At 47.8% G+C, this 14,824-nt stretch overlaps 1 protein-coding gene across 1 annotated transcript in view; it reads right to left on the reverse strand.

Annotated features, from left to right (window-relative positions):
• Positions 1 to 2,815, reverse strand: part of DAPK1 (death associated protein kinase 1) — a 633,429-nt gene extending 630,614 nt beyond the window's left edge. Inside the window, exons 1-2 of the mRNA XM_086961193.1 lie at positions 2,647 to 2,815; positions 1,919 to 2,101 (exon numbers count right to left, since the gene is read on the reverse strand). Of these exons, the coding sequence (XP_086817319.1) occupies positions 1,919 to 1,980 (62 nt within the window). The 5' untranslated portion in view covers positions 1,981 to 2,101; positions 2,647 to 2,815. The remainder of the gene's footprint in view (positions 1 to 1,918; positions 2,102 to 2,646) is intronic.
• Positions 2,816 to 14,824: the final 12,009 nt, after the last annotated feature.

The raw sequence follows: 14,824 nt of genomic DNA on the forward strand, positions 1-14,824 counted from the left end.
CCCCACTCAGTCTCACTCACATAATTTGTCTACAGATAGCTCTTTTTAGAACAGTCCCTACATTCATGCGCTTATATACCACAAGATCCTTGTTTGAGGTTGGTAGACCCAAACTGGATGACACACAGGATCGCACTTCTTGGCCTTCCAAAGGCTGGGCCCACATTGCTCTAATACAGAGCGCACACAGGCGAGGTGCAAAACATTCTAGAAGGTTCCCGATAGTATTAAAGTAGCATCCTGTGACTTAATGTGCAGAAAATTCAACATGTCCCAGTGTGTGAACCAAATAGGTGAAATGTTCTTCTAAGAGGATTTAGAGGGGAGCTGTGAAATGTACCACCAACATGCTACTTCTAATACAACTATAGAGAACCATTCATATTTCAGTCAGGATTATATCTGCAAGTCTTAATGTCAACCGAAAACAGTTAATTGCTCATTTCCTGGATTCTGCTGCTACAGGTCTAAACAATCTACCAGCCACACGAGCATTTAAAAGTGTGTCATAGGTCCTTCTAGGCCCAGGTCCACAATTTCGGCCATAACATGCGATGACTTCTACATAGAAAGAGGGGAACGCCCTGTGAAGCAGTCTGATGAAGGAAAGAGGCATGGCCTGGCTATTTATGACAACCTGTGCTGCCTTGTGAGGTGTGCTCGTTCGAGAAGAGCAAAGGCATATGCAGCTGCTGTGTATATGCAAATATTCAGAGGAAGGCTTCGTTTCTACTTCAGTAACTCACGGAGAAAGGGCCAGGAAACAACACACACTGCCTAAAGCCGAACTTTATATACAATCCTCCATTTGTAAATTGTGAAGGGGGGGATTGAAAGTAGATTTCGTAGCATGTACCTCATGTAACACATGCACGGGTGTGCATTTTATAATGCATGGTTCTTTAGGGGTTCCCCAGAGCGGAAAGTAAAAATACAGGTGCCATTGGGGATCCCTGTGGTAGATACTCAAACCCTCCGACGAACATGCGCTGAATTGGATAATGTTGGCAAACGCTTCCTTCATGGTCAGGGTCACCCGCCAGGGGCCGAAGTTACACACATGAAGTTCTTGCTCGGACAGGGTAACCACAACAAAAGCAGTAGGCCACGTGACACAGACCCCACAGACTAACATGAGCCCTGGATGCTTCTCATTATAGCCACTCACCTATCAGCATAGTGTTCCATCCACCATTAACACAGCCCCTAGGCACCATCAAAATGCACCAGCACTGCCCACCCACAATCAGAACAGGCTTCCCACCATCAACAGTGCAGGATACTCTCAGCATAGGGAGAGGGTGATACTCTGCGCATGCTGTCCATCCACTCATCAGCCTGTATAATCAAACTACTCAGTACTCACCTACTCAAACGTCAACCAACTCATTCACAGAGCATCAGTGCAGCCGCCCCACCACCAGCCCACTCATCCACAACAAACAGATGAGCACAGGCCAGAACACCTGGGGATGCTGCTGTTGGAGGCACTAATATTAGGGCTCTTGCTGGAGGCGGTGGCCCATGCTGTAGTAAGGAAGTGCACTGGTGGGGGAGCTACTCCGATGCTCGGTGGGTGGGTTGGAACATTCTTGGGTGGGGGCAGTCAGTTTGCACGGAAAGTCAATGGGTGGTGGGTAGAAAGCCTACCCTGTGGATGTGCTGATGTATGTATAGCATGACATATCTTAGTGCAGAACCAGAATTTGACGTAGAACCATAGTTATCAACAAGCCATGGTACATGCTGCCCTGAACTTAAGGCACAACGTCACCAAGTGCTCTTCTACTCCACGCCATGCGTGTGCCCCTCAGGATAGCGCCTCGTGTCATGATGTCCTGCGCTCCACGCTCACAGCGAGAGACTGCCACCCCTCCCGGTACTGATGCCCGTCAGAAGCAAAAGTGGTGTCACCTACCTGCCCAGCTCCTCGCCGATATCGTAATATTCCTCCACATTTTCCTGTCTGAAGACAGTCATGATAGCTCCTCTGCTCAGAAGCAACAAAGACCTCCGGCTCCGGGAGACACCACCATCGCCCCTGGACCCTCGGCCGCCGCGTCAGCCCCGCACCCGGAGGCATGCCATGAATCCAAAGACCCTGAAACAAGGAGACCGTCGTGTTAGGAGAGGTGGGCTATGGGGAGACACAGGGATCTTCTGTAAAGGCGAGGGGCGCAGGAAGCAGGCGCAGAGAGGCTCAGCGCCGCAAGGTGCACCCCTGGAGCCCGGCTGCACCCAGCACCTGGGGCCACCCTGCGGGCACCGGGCGGGCGGCGCTGAGCCCCGGTCAGCGGCAGGTGCAGGGGGAGGAGCCGCCGCTCAGCTGCGCGTCCCCGGGATGCGAGGCGAGGGGCCGGAGCGGGCAGCGAGGCTGCCCTGCCCCTCCGAGCATGCAATGCTCTGCTCCCGCCGTTGCCCGGTCAACTGCATACGTGCACAGGGCAGGTGTGGAGCCCGAGCCGTGCCGGTGCGTGCAGGGCACAGCGGGCCCAGGGCTCCGGGCGAGGGCAGGAGCGGCTCAGCCGGGCACCGGGCTGTCACAGCGAGTGCTGCCCAGCAGCCCGTACCCTCACCGGGCAGGGAGGACAGTTCACTGGGCCGAGCTCCCCGGACCCGGGCGGCAGGTGCGCAGGGCGCCCTTACCCGAGGCGGCGGTGCCCAGCCTGGCAGCTCCCGGGGCACGAAGAGCTGCAGCCGGCGCTGGGCAGAGGTGGCAGCAGCATACAGCGTCCAGGGGGCGAGAGGCGATCCGAGACAACAGAGGCGAGAGGGGGAGGCAGCCTGCGCCGCCACCAGGAACTGCGAGCGGGGGGAGGAGCGCGGGGAGCCCCGCCTGAGCGAGGAGAGGAGGCGGACGGAGCGTGGGAGAGGGAGGGACACGCGCCGAGCAGGGGAGGCAGAGACGAGGGATACCTAGAGTACAGGCGGCGTGTGGAAGGAAGGCAGAGACGGGGGATATACCTAGCACGGGTGACACAGGCAGAGTGTGTGGAGGGAAGGGAGAGGACGGGGGATATACCTAGCACGGGTGACACAGGCAGAGTGTGTGGAGGGAAGGGAGAGGACAGGGGATATACCTAGCACGAGTGACAAAGGCAGAGTGTGTGGAGGGAAGGCAGGGGAAGGAGGATATACCTAGCACGAGTGACACAGGCAGAGTGTATGGAGGAAAGGCAGAGGAAGCAGGATATACATAGCACGAGTGACACAGGCAAAGTGTGGAAGGAAGGGAGAGATGGGGGATATACCTAGCACGAGTGACACAGGCAGAGTGTGTGGAGGGAAGGGAGAGGACGGGGGATATACCTAGCACGGGTGACAAAGGCAGAGTGTGTGGAGGGAAGGCAGGGGAAGGAGGATATACCTAACACGAGTGACACAGGCAGAGTGTATGGAGGGAAGGCAGAGGAAGCAGGATATACCTAGCACGAGTGACACAGGCAGAGTGTGGAAGGAAGGGAGAGATGGGGGATATACCTAGCACGAGTGACACAGGCAGAGTGTGTGGAGGGAAGGGAGAGGACGGGGGATATACCTAGCACGGGTGACACAAACAGAGTGCGTGGAAGGAAGGCAGAGAACGGGGGATATACCTAGCACGAGTGACACAGGCAGAGTGTGTGGAGGGAAGGCAGAGGAAGGAGGATATACCTAGCACGGGTGACACAGGCAGAGTGCGTGGAGGGAAGTCAGAGGAAGGAGGATATACCTAGCATGAGTGACACAGGCAGCGTGTGTGGAAGGAAGGCAGAGGACGGGGGATATACCTAGCACGAGTGACAAAGGCAGAGTGTGTGGAGGGAAGGCAGAGGAAGGAGGATATACCTAGCACGAGTGACACAGGCAGTGTGTGGAAGGAAGAGAGAGGACAGGGGAAATACCTAGCACGGGTGACACAGGCAGCTTGTGTGGAAGGAAGGCAGAGAACGGGGATATACCTAGCACGGGTGACACAGGCAGAGTGTGTGGAGGGAAGGGAGAGGACGGGGGATATACCTAGCACGGGTGACACAGGCAGAGTGTATGGAGGGAAGGCAGAGGAAGAAGGATATACCTAGCACGAGTGACACAGGCAGAGTGTGGAAGGAAGGGAGAGATGGGGGATATACCTAGCACGAGTGGCACAGGCAGAGTGTGTGGAGGGAAGGGAGAGGACAGGGGATATACCTAGCACGAGTGACAAAGGCAGAGTGTGTGGAGGGAAGGCAGAGGAAGGAGGATATACCTAGCACGAGGGGCACAGGCAGAGTGTGTGGAGGGAAGGGAGAGGACAGGGGATATACCTAGCACGAGTGACAAAGGCAGAGTGTATGGAGGAAAGGCAGAGGAAGCAGGATATACATAGCACGAGTGACACAGGCAAAGTGTGGAAGGAAGGGAGAGATGGGGGATATACCTAGCACGAGTGACACAGGCAGAGTGTGTGGAGGGAAGGCAGAGGAAGGAGGATATACCTAGCACGGATGACACAGGCAGAGTGTGTGGAGGGAAGGCAGGGGAAGGAGGATATACCTAGCACGAGTGACACAGGCAGTGTGTGGAAGGAAGAGAGAGGACAGGGGAAATACCTAGCACGGGTGACACAGGCAGCTTGTGTGGAAGGAAGGCAGAGAACGGGGATATACCTAGCACAGGTGATACAGCCAGAGTGTGGGGGTTTTTTTCAACATTTTTTTTTTTTTAGTCCTCATTTCACCACTAGTGAGTGCAAATTATCTCCTACAGCCCATTCTTGACCTGGGCGCCCCAGGCCAGAGTTCTTGGTTTCGCCTGGGGCTAGCCCGGCCTTCCTTTTTTAGGTCTCGCCTTTACCATTCCGCAGGAATGGGAAATGGGGAGAATTCAAGTCGGCAAAATCCTCTTCAAACCAAGGGCTTTCAGCCCCGCGGTTTTCTTGCAGTTCACGTGAATCACGTGAGCAAACATGCACGCGCATTCACGGCCAGGGCTTCTCCTCCCCTAGCAGCACTCCTCCCACACCAGCAACTCCCCCCTCCCACACCAGCACCTCCCCTCTCTCTCCCCGCAAACACAGCCTTGCCGTAGCAGCACTCCTCCCACACCAGCACCTCCCCCCTCCCACACCAGCACCTCCCCTCTCTCTCCCCGCAAACACAGCCTTGCCATAGCAGCACTCCTCCCACACCAGCACCTCCCCCCTCCCACACCAGCACCTCCCCTCTCTCTCCCCACAAACACAGCCTTGTTTTCATTCTGTGCAGTGCAGCACCATCGTTGACCCGATTTTGTAAATTAAGATGCTTTGCCAACACATGCTTGTTATCACACTTAAGGTAAATCTATTATTTTTTCAAACGCTTTGTGAAGTGTGTGTACAAGCTTTGTTTATGGTAGGCACAGGAGAGCCAATGCAGCAACTGGAACCCAGTTCCAGTTCGGTAGCTTTGGATGTTTCGCCACTTCTTCCCTATTGAGAACTGAAGGAGAGTTCATTTGTTTTTGCGCTGCGTTCCTCATGCACGTCTCGCCACCTGCGATGCTCTCTTTTACCTGCCTCTTTCCTGTTGCGTTGAATTGTGCGCTTCCCCAACTGCCTACCCTGCTCCTGCGCCCTTCATGTTGCTTTCACGTCCCTCCGGCCCTCTCCACGTTGCTTTCGTATCCATTCCCCCACCCAACCCCATATTGCTCTCACATTCAATGGTGTTGCCTCTGCACCACCCAAACTTCTGCCTTGTTTATGTTAATGCCGTACAACTAATTGTGACTGACTTCCGTTCCTACTGAACTAGGCTGTACACTCCTCCCACACCAGCACCTCCCCCCTCCCACACCAGCACCTCCCCTCTCTCTCCCCGCAAACACAGCCTTGCCCTAGCAGCACTCCTCCCACACCAGCACCTACCCCCTCCCATACCAGCACCTCCCCTCTCTCTCCCCGCAAACACAGCCTTGTTTTTATTCTGTGCAGTGCAGCACCATCGTTGACCCGATTTTGTAAATTAAGATGCTTTGCCAACACCTGCTTGTTATCACACTTAAGGTAAATCTATTATTTTTTCAAACGCTTTGTGAAGTGTGTGTACAAGCTTTGTTTATGGTAGGCACGGGAGAGCCAATGCAGCAACTGGAACCCAGTTCCAGTTCGGTAGCTTTGGATGTTTCGCCACTTCTTCCCTATTGAGAACTGAAGGAGAGTTCATTTGTTTTTGCGCTGCGTTCCTCATGCACGTCTCGCCACCTGCGATGCTCTCTTTTACCTACCTCTTTCCTGTTGCGTTGAATTGTGCGCTTCCCCAACTGCCTACCCTGCTCCTGCGCCCTTCATGTTGCTTTCACGTCCCTCCGGCCCTCTCCACGTTGCTTTCGTATCCATTCCCCCACCCAACCCCATATTGCTCTCACATTCAATGGTGTTGCCTCTGCACCACCCAAACTTCTGCCTTGTTTATGTTAATGCCGTACAACTAGTTGTGACTGACTTCCGTTCCTACTGAACCAGGCTGTAAGACTGGTGTTTCTGGCAGTGGGAATACAGATTTTTTAAAACAGATGTCTGTTCGGAAGTCTGCTTAGTTCGCCTAACTCTGCCATGGCCGCGCATAGCACAAGGCTCCGCCCAGAAGGTATAGTATTACTGACAGTGGCAGCATAGGTTGTAGGCTGTAATGCTGTCTTGCAGCAACAGATAGCTGGCTACTCATACTTTCAAGAAGCAGAACACACAAATCACACAGAATTCAGGCAAAGGGCAAAAGCTGGATGGGCTACAGCACCAGCACAAACCCCCTTCCGACACCACCCTTCCTTAAAAAAACGAGGACACAGGAGCAGCCTCATCACCCACTGGAACAAGCAGGAACACCCCGCCCCATGGTTCCACCCGTTGTCACACCTAGTGAGTCTGTGCAATCGGCTGCAGATGTCTTTGTTTGCACACTTTCAAATTCATTTGGGAAATAGCTTTTAGGCGTAATATTTGTGTAGGTAAAAAATTAGATTGGCTGCTCAGCTGAAGCATTCTTTGCCTATGAATTTGCCAATCCCCTCAAACTGTTCATCACAGAGCAGCTTAATCACAATATGTTGATGCCGATAATGTGAATATAGATCAAGTAGTTATCATGGCAAGCACAGTGCCTAATGCAGGGTTTGCTGCAGTGTGCTAAGTTCCTGACTGGCAGAGCGTCTGCACAGTAAGCTATCCCACCAGTGAGCAGCAATGAGATTAGAGCAGGGAACTTTTCTCTCTTGATTTGACGATTTGATGACATTGAGCTGTTTGAGTTCCCCGTCCATGCTGCTGCAGTCCAAATCTGGGTTAGTACTTTACTTGGAGCATGCCTAAAATAATTGGCAGAACCACTAGACCCCAAAGGCAACGCCACTCACACACGCAACGCCACTCACACACGCAACGTCACTCACACACGCAACGCCACTCACCCACGCAACGCCACTCACCCACGCAACGCCACTCACACACGCAAATCCACTCACACCCACGCAGTGCCACTTTCAGACACACAACGCCACTCACACCCACGCAAGCCCACTCTCACACACGCAACGCCACTCTCACCCATTCAATGTCACTCACCCATGCAACGCCACTCACCCATGCAATGCCACTCACCCATGCAACGCCACTCACACATTCAACGCCACTCACACATGCAACGCCACTCACACGCCACTCACACATGCAACGCCATTCACACATGCAACGCCACTCACACATGCAACGCCACTCACACACGCAACGCCACTCACACATGCAACGCCACTCACACACGCAACACCACTCACACACGCAACGCCACTCACACACGCAAATCCACTCACACACGCAAATCCACTCACACCCACGCAGTGCCACTTTTACCCACACAGCACCACTTTCAGACACACGCCACTCACACCCACGCAAGCCCACTCTCACACACGCAACGCCACTCTCACACACGCAACGCCACTCTCACCCATGCAATGCAACTTACACACGCAATGCCACTCACCCACGCAACGCCACTCACGCACGCAACGCCACGCACGCAACGCCACTCACTCACGCACGCAACGCCACTCACGCACGCAACGCCACTCACGCACGCAACGCCACTCACGCATGCAACGCCACTCACACACGCAACGCCTCTCACACACGCAACGCCACTCACACACCCAACGCCACTCACACACGCAAATCCACTAACACCCACGCAGTGCCACTTTTACCCACACAGCACCACTTTCAGACACACAACGCCACTCACACCCACGCAAGCCCACTCTCACACACGCAATGCCACTCTCACCCATGCAATGCCACTCACCCACGCAACGCCACTCACCCACGCAACGCCACTCACCCACACAACGCCACTCACCCACGCAACAACACTCACACATGCAACGCCACTCACCCACGCAACGCAACTCACTCAAAGCCACTCACACACACGCAGTGCCACTTTCACCCGCACTGTGCAGTGCACAATAGGTCTCGCAGTAGGAAAGTTGGAGCTATTGGTTTTGTAAATGACAAAGTCCTTTATGTTTTTAAAATGAAAACAAAAATAAAAGGCATTGTTATTTGCAATTGTAATAGCTCCAACTTTCCTACTGCGAGACCTATTGGCAACACCAGTGCTTGTTATACCAAGGCATGGTGTAATTGTAATAAGTAGGTCCACGAGCAGTTCAGTTTCAAGTAGGCTTTATTCAGGATAAAGAACAGCTTAACATCCACAGCAGGGAACAGCATGAATAACAAACCACTCCCTTCAGAAACGTCTCTCTACCACCCCACATTCTACCATGACCTCACAGGTTCTAAGAACCATAAACATGACATAAGCATGGAATACCACACACCTCCCCCCTTAAAAAAAAAAACCCACTAAAAACGAACAAAATCCCTAAATTTCAGAGGAGTAAGTCTCACACGACAACTCCTACGTGAAACACCAGAGTCCTGAAAACAATTAGAAGAAACATCAGAAGAAGCACTGTCATGAAGGGGAGAACTAGAAGAACAATCATTGGAAACATTTTCATGAACAGTATTATTAGAAGAGCTAACATTAGTTGCAATATCATGACAGGAATTTTGACTCTGAGGAGAAAGATTATCAAAAACTTCATGAGTACCAGAAAAGCAAGAATCATCATTCACAACATGTGGGTGCTCAGGAAACTCCAATTTGGAATGCTGAAGAGTAGACTGAGAAAAATTAGATTTGCATAAGGAAATACGATGAAAATTCCAAATCTTACCACCTTCAACTCTCACGGCTTTACTAAAAACCTCAGTCACAGCAACAGGACTAGACCATCTAGAAACACCTTTGCGAACAAGACCACCAAATTTCACACGGACAAAATCACCAACAGGTAATTTAGGAGAGTTGGTTTTCTGGGGAAAATTCTGTGAAACCTTCGCTTGGTATTTGCTAACACGATCCCTAACACCTTTAAGATCCAAGTCTAAATAATCATTATCCTTGGCCTTCAACCACCAGGGCATGAGCTTGGAGCCAGGTTTCCGACAAGGCAACATCTCAAAAGTAGATAACGTAGTCACAGAATTAGGGGACATGTGGTAAGTGAAAAGGGTAGCTTGCAAAGCTTCTCTCCATTTCAAACCACTGCGTAAAGCTAACTGACAAGACTCCTTAATGACTCTGTTAAAACGTTCAACTTGACCGTTTGCTTGAGGAAAATAATTGGAAACTCTCTTGTGAGTGATACCACAGCTGGAGAGAAAAGATGTAAAAACAACACTGACAAACTGAGGACCATTATCGGAGATAATTTCTTCAGGCAAACCTTCTCTGCAGAAAACTTCATTTAAAAATTCGATAATGACACCAGAATTGACCTTCTCAACAATTTTCAATTCAGGCCACTTAGAAAAGTAGTCGACCAAAACGACAGCAAACATATCTTTTCCAGACTGATAATTAAAAGGACCAATAATGTCAATACCTAACTTACGCCAAGGGCTCTGGGCAAACTCAATGGGGGTAAAACCACCAGCAGAAATGGGCTTAACAGTTTTATCACTCAAAGAGCAAGGAGTACAGTTCCTGACCCATCTGTCAATCTCAGCATCCATACTAGGCCACCAGTTAAACTCCCTAATCCTTCTTTTCGTAGTGGACATCCCCATATGTCCTTCGTGAGCAAGATTGCAAATAGACTCTCTGATATCTCTGGGAGGAACAATTTTATCAGATCTATAAACCATACCAAGATTTTCCATCAATTCATCCCTTACTTTAAAGAAGGACGCCAAATCGCCAGACAATTTCCTCTCCTCAGGCCAACCATCCTTTAAAAAGGCTTTCACCTTCAACAAGACATCATCTAGTTGCATAGCTTGTGCCCATAAAGCTTCAGAAATCAAGTTGGAATGATCATTACCAGAAATAATGTTAACATCACAAAGAGTAAAAGCAACATCACATTCCTCGGGGTGCACAACATTAGAGCTATCACAAACAGGAAATCGTGACATGAAATCTGCATGAATATTTAGACGTCCTGGAACGTAAACAACTTCACAACGATACTCTTGCAACTTAGCAGCAAGTCTCGCTAAGCGAGCAGTAAGAATCCTACCCCCTCCCACTGATAACATACTGACAAGGGGTTTATGATCTGTCCTCAACGAAAATTTGGTACCCCAAAGAAATTGGCGGAAATGCTGGACGGCCCAAGTACAAGCAAGTAGCTCCTTTTCTATCGTAGAGTAATTGAATTCAGCACGACGCAGAGTCCTAGAAGCATACAAGACAACATATTCTCCAAAATTATCTTTTTGCATCAGAACTGCACCTAGACCAACATTGCTAGCGTCCACACACACAATACACTCTTTATTTACAGAAAATGGTTTAAGAAAAGGAGCCTCAACAATCTTACTTTTGAGAATGTCAAAAGAAACCTGTTGGTCGTTAGACCATACAAATTTTGCCTGTTTCTTAAGTAAAGATCGCAAAGGATGAACAATAGTGGAATAGTTTTGTACAAATTTCCCATAGAATTCAGTTAGACCAAGAAAGGATAACAATTGTTCTTTGGAAGTAGGAACAGGAGCTGAAGTAATGCTCTTAACATGGTTGATTTTGGGTTTGATACCATCACTAGAAATTTCATGGCCTAAATACTCAACTTTAGATTGTCTAAATTTACATTTAGAAAACTTCAAAGTGAGACCTTTTGCTTGCACATTGCTTAACACAGAACGAAGATTGCAATCATGCTCTTCAAAATCCTTACCAAAAATTAGGATATCGTCTTGAAACGCTATCGCACCTTTACACTTTTTTAACAACTCTTTCATTAACCGTTGAAAAACGGAGGCAGCACTAGCCAGTCCGAAAGACATCCTCAAATATTGGAACATGCCTTTCGGGGTAACAAATGCAGTTAATTTTTTGGAATTTTCATGCAATTCCACCTGGTGGTATGCGCTGGCCAAATCAATTGTGGAAAAAACAGTAGCACCAGATAGAGAAGAAATTCATTCGTGGATATTGGGTAGAGGATGTTTGTCAACCCAGATTTCTTGATTTAAACTGCGAAGATCAACACATAAGCGGAGATCTCCAGAACTCTTATGTGACAAAACAATCGGAGATACCTACGGGGAAGATTCAATGGGCTCAATAATTTTTTTTAAAAAAAGGTCATCCAAAATTTCTCTAAGTTTGCTCCTGTAGGCTAAAGGAACATTCCTAACCTTATGTCTAACAGAGACTGCATTGTCATTCAAAATTATCTTGTGTTTAAAATCAGAATATTTCCCAAGAGAGTCTTTGAAAACATCAGGAAAATCCATCTTGAGGTTGTTTACAAAAATTGAATTCTCAGAAACCTCACTAGAATTAGCTTCAGACAACGAATGTAAATTCAAATCTATGAAGTACACAGGAGGATAGGCATTGGGATTGAGTTTAATCCCCAAGGCGCGTTGATGTGGCCAACCAAGAATAGCCACGCCTTTAGTAGCGACATACACTTTGCCTTTTGTGACTCTATCTATGACTTGAATGGTAGCCCAAAAGAAACCCTCCAAATTTATCTTTTGTCCAGTGTAACCCCCAGGATGAATATCAGGGGATAACAACTCCCTATCTTCCCATAAACTATTGAACAACTTCAAACCAATGATAGTATACCATGAACAGGAATCTATCATTAAATCAATGGAATGGTTGTCAATTAAAATGGGACAAGAGGGAAATTCTTTATGTTCCATTTCATCAACAGATAGTATGCAATTAAAACTATGAAGAACTTCTGCTTCTTCTTCTTCTTGAGAAATGTAATTAATTTTCTGAATAGAACAACAAACATTGCCAAAATGTCCTTTTCTCTTGCATTTTACACAGACTCTATCCCAAGCAGGACACCCTCTGTAATTACCAAGATGATTAGGACTTCCACACCGATAACAAGCAAAATTTCTTTTGAGGAAAATTTTGTTATCAAAAGAATTCTTGTTATCTATGAACTTCTTATCAACGTCTTTTTTAAATACACCCTTAGGATTTGAAGTCATTTGGTTTTTAACTAAAGAAACTTCTGGTTCAGAAATCTGAGGTTTAGATGCAGATGTAGTACCACGGATTTCAGACACGAATAATTCAGATTGCTCAATTCCCTTGGCAATATTAATTACTGCACTAAGGGAAGATTCTGTGCCCAACCAAAGTCTCTCTTGAATTTTCATGCTCTTTGTACGCATCATTATCTGGTCTCTAAGAACCTGTTCATAAGAAATTGTTTCAAAAGCACAAGAGCATGCTAAAGAACGTAGAGCAGAAACATAATCCTCAATGGACTCATCTTGTTTCTGTACACGAGAATAAAATTTGAACCTCTCCATAACTGTGTTGATTTTTCTTCCAAAGTGAATTTTCATCTGTCTGGTAGCTTTCTCAAAAATATCAATGTTACCAGCATCATCAATAGGAGGAAGATTGTCAAATTCTTTGATACCAGCGCCCCCTAAACAATGTCTTAAAAGGGCTAATTTACGTTTGGCAGAACAACCATCTTTTTCAAGAACATCAATATAAGCCATAAACATTGGAAACCACAAATCCCATTCAATGTTAGGATCACCAGCAGACTGCAAAAAATGAGGAGGAGTTGCAATATTTGACATTTTGCATGAAGAATGTAAAGTCTGTAAAGTATTTCAAGTTTTTTTTTAAAGAAATACCTTTTGAAGAAAGACCGGTGAAATAATGAGAATTACAGGCTCCAGACGCTGAGAAAAATCGAGTGAATAACAAAAACAAGATGGAGGCACGTAAATGACGTCACCGCGTCAAACGAGGTGAAGGGTGATTCCCACATTGCCTTGCGAACTCCCACAATGCCTCGCGATGTCCCGCGAAGGTTGGAGACACATCGGTGAGAGGCGCGCGAGGAAAGTACACAGAGGTCCGATTGATTGGCGCGCTCACCAACGGCAATGAAGGAAGATTTTAAAATGAAGTAAGAAATACTAAAATAAGTTTTACCAATCCGATGAACGTAAGCGATCCGATCATCTTGGTTGAAAGAATAATAAAGCTTGAATACAACTCCAGTTGAAGTAAAAGCTTAAATCGAAGTAAAAGTGAACGTTGTTCTTTAAATCCTTGTAGCCTTGAAATCAGGAGCTCCCAATCGTTGCCAAGAAATGTGTAGTAAGTAGGTCCACGAGCAGTTCAGTTTCAAGTAGGCTTTATTCAGGATAAAGAACAGCTTAACATCCACAGCAGGGAACAGCATGAATAACAAACCACTCCCTTCAGAAACGTCTCTCTACCACCCCACATTCTACCATGACCTCCAGGTCCTAAGAACCATAAACATGACATAAGCATGGAATACCACAGTAATCATAGGACCTTTCAGGCTTTAGCCCAACCTCATTCTATAAAAGGTTCCCAAACCATGATATTTACATTGTGAGACAATACTGATTCCAGTCGTGCTCGAAGCCAATTTTCATAAAGTGGAGGACTAGCATCCTTCCAGATCTTACAAATTTCTCTTCGCGCAATTAAAATAAAGCAAAAAAATAAAGCAACTTGTGTCTCCCTTAATCGACTAATAAGGTCCGCATTGAGGCCCAACATAACTCTGGCTATGTTCAGGCCTAGTTTTTTTTAAAGATACTCTTCATAGCCTGCTCCACTCTACCCCAGAAGGGACCCACTGCCGGACAGTCATAAAAGATATGGATATCGTCTGCTTCGGCAAGTCCACATCTTGGGCAAAGAGGAGGCGCACTTGCGAACTTCGCTACATTTTTTGGCGTGTAATATAGACTATTTATAGTATAAAAGTGATTTTTTTTTCAAGAGAGACAGACCTGACATATTTATAAAGTACTTGAAGAGAAGTATCATATAAAATATCTGAAACTGCCTCGAGCCTAGAAGAGCTCCAGACACGATAAAGAGGGGGGGGGACTGTAATTCCTCTGCCTCTAGCATTTTCCTGTACCAGAGTCCAACTTCCTTCTTCCTAGGCCCTGGAGGTAGGAGAGCACACTCGATTTCCCAGTTACCACCAATGTTCTCTTTCTCGGCGGAGAACCAAGAACAGAGTTGGAAATATTTAAATCTGGAGAAGGGATCCCCAATCTTTATTTATTTATTTAAACACTTATTAAGCGCAGCGAAGGCCCGTGGGCGTCTTGGCGCTAAGTATTTGCTGAAATCTGCCTCAGAGAGGGATGTATTTATTGATCAAATAGCCACGTTTTAAGCTGCTTTCGGAAGGACCACAGAGAGGGGCTGCTCTTTATGGATAGTGGCAACGTATTCCAAAGCTTAGGTGCTGAGACGAG

This window comes from Lissotriton vulgaris, chromosome 3_1 (assembly GCF_964263255.1).
Source record: "Lissotriton vulgaris chromosome 3_1, aLisVul1.2, whole genome shotgun sequence".
In the NCBI taxonomy this organism is placed as follows: Eukaryota; Metazoa; Chordata; class Amphibia; order Caudata; family Salamandridae; genus Lissotriton; species Lissotriton vulgaris.